General features: G+C 47.2%; 1 protein-coding gene across 3 annotated transcripts in view; it reads right to left on the bottom strand.

The window, feature by feature from the left end:
• Positions 1-290: 290 nt before the first annotated feature.
• Positions 291-5,919, bottom strand: part of B4GALNT2 (beta-1,4-N-acetyl-galactosaminyltransferase 2 (SID blood group)) — a 32,476-nt gene continuing 26,847 nt past the window's right edge. For all 3 annotated transcript variants that reach the window (XM_006166152.1, XM_006166154.1, XM_006166153.2), the window contains 2 exons: positions 1,773-1,992; positions 291-745 (listed from right to left, as the gene is read on the bottom strand). In XM_006166152.1, the coding sequence (XP_006166214.1) occupies positions 549-745; positions 1,773-1,992 (417 nt within the window). In that variant the 3' untranslated portion in view covers positions 291-548. The remainder of the gene's footprint in view (positions 746-1,772; positions 1,993-5,919) is intronic.

Here is a 5,919-nt window from a genome sequence, read left to right as displayed (position 1 = left end):
CAGGGATGCCATAATCCCTTCTCCATTCTTCTCTCCAGATTTTGGACTCACACGCACACATACACAGTGTTCTCCAAGTTTCTGATCCAGCATTCTTGCCATATACTCAGCCATGTGGGATCCAGCCACCCTCACCTTCACACAATGGCTAGTCCTGTGGTCTATTTCTTTTTTAGTTTTGTTTCTTTAAATAATTATTTTATTTAACTTTATTTATTTATTTAAATTTGACCAGAGTGGGGGAGAGAGAGAGAAAGGGAAAATGAGAAAGCAAGCCACCAGGTCTGGGACTCGAACCAGGGTTGGCCATGTGGGAGTCCAGCACCCTTAACCACCCTGCCACATGCCAGCCCCCATGGTCTATTTCTAATGGCCCTTAACATTTGACTGGTATTTTCAGTGACTGCTGCGCCCATTTGCCCATCCCAACAGTTGGCTTGTCACTCTGTTCACCTCAGCAGGAGTGCTGGTTCTGGCCCCCCTCAGCACGGGCTCCCTGTTCTAGAGACCACAGCCATCGGCCGGCTGCTGTCCTGTGCCCCGCGCCTTTATGTGAGGCACTGGAGGTGGTTCTTGAAGTAGTGGAGAGCCAACTTAGTCTGCACCTGGTCCCTGGTGTTGGCCCGGTACTTGCTGTAGATCTTCTCCAGCTCTCCATTCACTTTTAGAAACTGGGGCTGGTGACCGACCATCACGCCCGGGCAAGACCCCACGAGCAGGCTCCCTAGCCCATCAATAAAGAACTCTGCAAAGAGAGGGAGAGCAGGGGAGGGGATGGGAGCTGCCCTCAGAGACCCAGGGTCCTGTTCCAGGTCTGTGAAGAGAGCTACCGGAGAGGACACAGTTTACAACCCGGGGGAGGGTAAGCCCCACCTGGGCAGAAATCTGCACATACAAGCAGACAGGCACAAGTTAGCCTTCCAGCAGGCCAAACCGCAGACTCCAGGGCTGAACGAAAAGGGGGAAGGAGAGAGCTCACTTAACCAGTGGCATTTTTTTTTGAGAGAGAGATTTTTTTATAATACTTTTTTTAATTATTTATTTAATTTTATTTATTCATTTATTTATCTTTTCATGTGATCAGAGAGAGAGGGGGAAAGTGGGAAAGCAAGCCACCGGGTCTGGTACTCAAACTGCAGTCAGCCATGTGGGAGTGTACAGCACCCCAAGCACCACACCACCCGGTGGTCCCCATTCTTTTTTTTTTTTTTTGAGAGATTTTTATTATAAGGCATGTGTGCTCACCAGAGAGACAGAAAGCAAGGAAATCCCCCCCCACGGGGGATGGCCATGCCTCAATCCTTTCTCATCCATTATCCTCTTGGGATCTTGGGCACGCATGCATGTGTGCCTGGCATGAGTTTTAAACCGTCAGATCTGGGACTCAAACTGTGATCAACTACGTGGGAATCCGACGACATAACCATGACACCATCTGCTGGTCCCAACCAGTTGCATTTAAATAGGGAAGTATTTCTGTAAAAGCAGAATATGAAGTAGTGCGAGGAAAGGTCAGATGTAGGGCAAGACAGGTGAAAGGTTTTTACAGGGGAAGGGTGCCCCAGTTAGGCCAGGACAGACTCTGGGAGACACAGAAGCCAAAAGGAGGTGAAGAGACAAGGGGCTCCCTAGTCTGCAGTGAAAGGAGAGGAGGCCCCAGTTGTTAGGCAAGCGACCATGAACAACAAGGCAGACCTTTGTAAAGGACGAGCCTTTGTGGTTAATTCACAACCAGCGCCCTCCCCACGCTCCCACGCTCCCACGCTCCCCACCTGAGTGAGCCACTCTCTGCAGGCGGGGGTCAAAGCCAACACTTCGGAGCCGTTCTGTGTGCGCCAGGAAGAAGTTGACAACACCGCTGGTCACCATGCAGTTGGGGAAGCCACCCAGGGGGTGGAAAGACCCCAGCTTCTTGTGAAGACAGTCTCCGTTCTCAGTCTGCTCCAGCAACAGCTTGAACTGGAAGGTGTTTCCCAGCACGCTGCCGCCTACCTAGCCAGTGGTAGAGAAATCCATGTCAGAGAGCACCGACATTCATCCCGCCTCTTCCAGGAAGCCTTGCTGGACTGAACCTCGGCTACAACAAGAATTGTACTTTTCTGAAGCTGCCCTTCAAATGATCTCTATCACCCTCTTTTTCCTGTTGTGGCCACAGCTTTCTCCATCCTACAGTTGGATCCTTGGATTTTTTTTTTTTTAAGAGAAATTTTTGCTATAGGGCATGTGTGCTCAGAATTGTACTTTTCTGAAGCTGCCCTTCAAATGATCTCTATCACCCTCTTTTTCCTGTTGTGGCCACAGCTTTCTCCATCCTACAGTTGGATCCTTGGATTTTTTTTTTTTTTAAGAGAAATTTTTGCTATAGGGCATGTGTGCTCACAGAAGACACAGAGAGAGACAGAGAAAGTGAGAAAGTACCTTCCCTAGAGGGGATGGCCACGCCACATTCTTTCCCCTCCATTCTCCTCCTGTGACCTTGGGCACACACGCACATGTACCTGGCATGATTTTCAAGCCATTAGGTCTGGGACTCAAACTGCAGTCAGCCATGTGGGAGTCCAGCAACATAACTGCTATGCTGTCTGCCGGCCCCTAACTCTCCGAGTTTGAAGTGGACTGAATAGTTAATTAGCCAAATAAAGGCTACATTTCCCTACCCCCTTCAGGCAAAGTTTGACCCTGTGACTAAGTTCTGGCTGAAGGGATATGATTTAAACCCCATGTATGTAACTTCCAGATCTATCGTTGGAAGAAACCTGTTTGCTCTCTGCCTAGCGATGCAGTCTAGACTTCTGCAGGGCGCTTCTCAGTGTCTTTGGGCGCGCCAGGATGCTGACGGGGCGCGCAGGCTATAAACTGTGAGAGCCCACCGCTGGAGGAGGGGGGAGGAGCGCCAGACAGGGAAGCCCAGCTGTGCCTCGGGGAACCTGAGTTGACGGAAGTGGCCAAACTGTGGATCGAGAAGGAGCAGGGGCTGCAGGAGACTGAGCACTGCTGTACAATGAGAATGAAGATTGCAGAGAACTTGCAGAGAACGAAATAACTTTTGAAGTAGAGGCACCTCCATCTCTGAACTTTACATTATACTAGCTTTCTCCTTTTACCCAGAGTACAGTGACTAATAATCTTACTGTTTTGGGGACCAGCAGTTAGCGTAATGGCTATGTCACTGGACTCCCATGTAGCCGATCATGGTTCGAGTTCCGGACCCGGTGGCTTAAACTCACGCCGGGTGTTTGTGTGTATGGTGTGGCCATCCCCCCAGGGGGGTGATTTCTTGCTTTCTGTCTTTCTGGCGAGTGCACACGCCCTATAGCTAAAATTTCTCAATAAATAAATAAATAAAATCTTACTGTTTTTGCTAACTGGACCAAAACCTTTTTGTTCAGATGTTTCTTAGCAACGTAATCACCAGACCATCCCCCACCCCAGCCATGGGGACGATTACACAAAGGTCTGGAGAGGGCCTTAGGAATGATTAATCTGCTCAATTGGGCTTTTGAAACTGCTCTTGCATAGGAACCCAACTCCCTTTCCTTGCCAGCCTCTCCTCATTTTCCATTGTAATTGCTACGTGAACTCAGAAATGAGTGTGATTTTTGCCTTTATGAGCACACTTCTCCTTTCACTCTGGCCTGCGGGGACTTTGAGAGATTTGAGTCCTCCCATGAACCACCAGCAATCAACTCCAATAATTTTTTTAAAGAATTATTTCATTTATCTTCATTTATTTATCTTTTTAATTTGACCAGAGAGGGACAGAATGAGAAAGAGAGAGAGAAAGCAAGTTGCCAGGTCTAGGACTTGAACTGTGGTTATCCATGTGGGAGTCCAGCGCCCTTAATCACCATGCCACCTGCTGGCCCCAAACTCCAATAATTTTGGTTATGTCTGGATGTCCTCTTATTTCTCGCTGATTTGACTACAACACTTTGCGTCACCAAGAAATAACGGGGCTGGCAGGTGGCGTGGTGGTTAAGGGTGAGTCCCAGTGGCCCAACCGCAGTTTGATTCCCGGACCTGGCAGCTTGCTTTCTACTTTCCCTCTCTCTCTCATTCTGTTCCTCTCTGATCAAGTTAAAATAAATAAATTAATAAAGTTAAGTCATCCTTTTTTAAAAAGAAGGAATAACTCAATTGAAACACTAGATTATCTTACTTTTTTAAAATAATTATTTGATTAAAGTTTACTTATTTATTCATTTATTTTATTCTTTTGAGAAACATGAGTTAACACAGCTTATTTATTCATTTATTTTATTCTTTTGAGAGGCATGAGTTAACACTCATGAAAGTAATAGGCATATTCTTTTTTAAAAATAATTATTTATTTAATTTTATTAATTCAATCATTTATTTTAATTTGACCAGAGAGAGACAGAAAGAGAGAGAGGGAAAGTGAGAAAGCAAGTCACCAGGTCTGGGACTCCAACAGTGGTCAGCCATGTGGGAATGTCCACGACTTAACCACCATGCCACCTGCTGGTCCCATTAATAGGCATATTCTTAAGACATCAATAATTGGGAGCCTGCTACCCCTGTGGGCCAAGGGACTTCAGTGCCCCTTCTCTGTAGGGGCCGGGTGGGGAGCCAGCACTGGAGGTGGGACATGGCCGGGTACAGCTGGCCCAGGGAGCGGTAGCGCTAGGTGGCTAGATGCAGGCAGCTTTGGCGCTCACCCTAGAGGCCTGAGTGAAGAGGAGGAAGAGCTTCCCGGATGAGAGATCCGGAGGCCACACAGGGGATCCTCTCTCTCCCTTGCAAAAGCCAAACGCTTTGTGGGTGCCTGGCTGCAGGTCAATAAAGGATTTAAGTCTGGAAGAATGAAGGCCTAGAACCATCTTCTAAGAAGATGAATTCTAAGAAGGCAACATGAAAACAAGAATCAAGATTGAGGCTTTCCCTAGAGACATGTTTAATGCCCTGAAGTAATTGTGGACTAAATTCCTCTAAAAGCTTTAGTTAAACTATTCAATAAACTATTTCATGTGTGCTGTTGCTAAAAAAAAATCAATAATTTATATACATCTGTCATACTATAGTGAAAAACATAATCATGTTTTCGGGCCAGCCCCAGGGTCAATTGGTTAGGGGAACTGGATCCCACATGGCCAACTACATTGTTCAAGACCCAGACCAAGAATCTTGAAGAGCACGTGGATGCATGTGCAAATGTGCCCCAAATCCCTTCGAGGGTGCTTTCTCTTCCCCCTCTCTCTGTATCCCTGCTGTTCTCTGGCAAGTGCACATGCCCTCTGGCAATTGGAGGAGTCCAATCCGGTGGGGCTCCAGGACCCGTCTGAGCCCCTTGACCTTTGAGTATTGCTTCCGGTCGGTTCAGTGAGTTGGCAAGGCTGCGACTGTACGCCCCCCAACCTTGGAACAAGCTTGGGTCACTTAGCATGTTGGCAAGGCCACTTGCTATTTGCTCCGGGACTGTGATAGCCTTGCTGGGAAGTGACCCCCCTCTGACTCCCCGATATACTACTATAAAAGAATTACATAGCTCCCTCATACATCTTGAGTGTGTGGTAAGATTTCCCAAAAAGTCCCCCAACCGCTCCCCTTTACCCTGACCACTTACTGTTAATTACAACGCTTCATTGGGCACAGTAAAGGGTGTGCTAAAGTTCTTCTTGATCTTTGGAAGGCCCTCCAAGACACATTTAATATAAATAATCTTTTCACGTACAATAGGACTAGGCCGAAATTGGCCCAGGATGCTCTCGTCCCGTAGTAACTAATGTTCTAACAAAATACTTAACAGTGGTGCCATAGGCTACACAAGTGTATCCACAACACCATAAACCCATTTTAAAGTTTTTCATTAACTTATTAGTCACTTCACCACCAGTTGAAAAGGCTGTATCCCCGCCCTCATCAAGTGAACACTAACTCCACCCCTTCAGGATAGGTAAA

The sequence above is a fragment of the Tupaia chinensis genome, unplaced genomic scaffold (assembly GCF_000334495.1).
Source record: "Tupaia chinensis unplaced genomic scaffold, TupChi_1.0 Scaffold144171_2, whole genome shotgun sequence".
Classification (NCBI taxonomy): Eukaryota; Metazoa; Chordata; class Mammalia; order Scandentia; family Tupaiidae; genus Tupaia; species Tupaia belangeri.
Note: the sequence above shows the minus strand (reverse complement) of the source record. Positions and strands in the feature narration are given on the sequence as shown.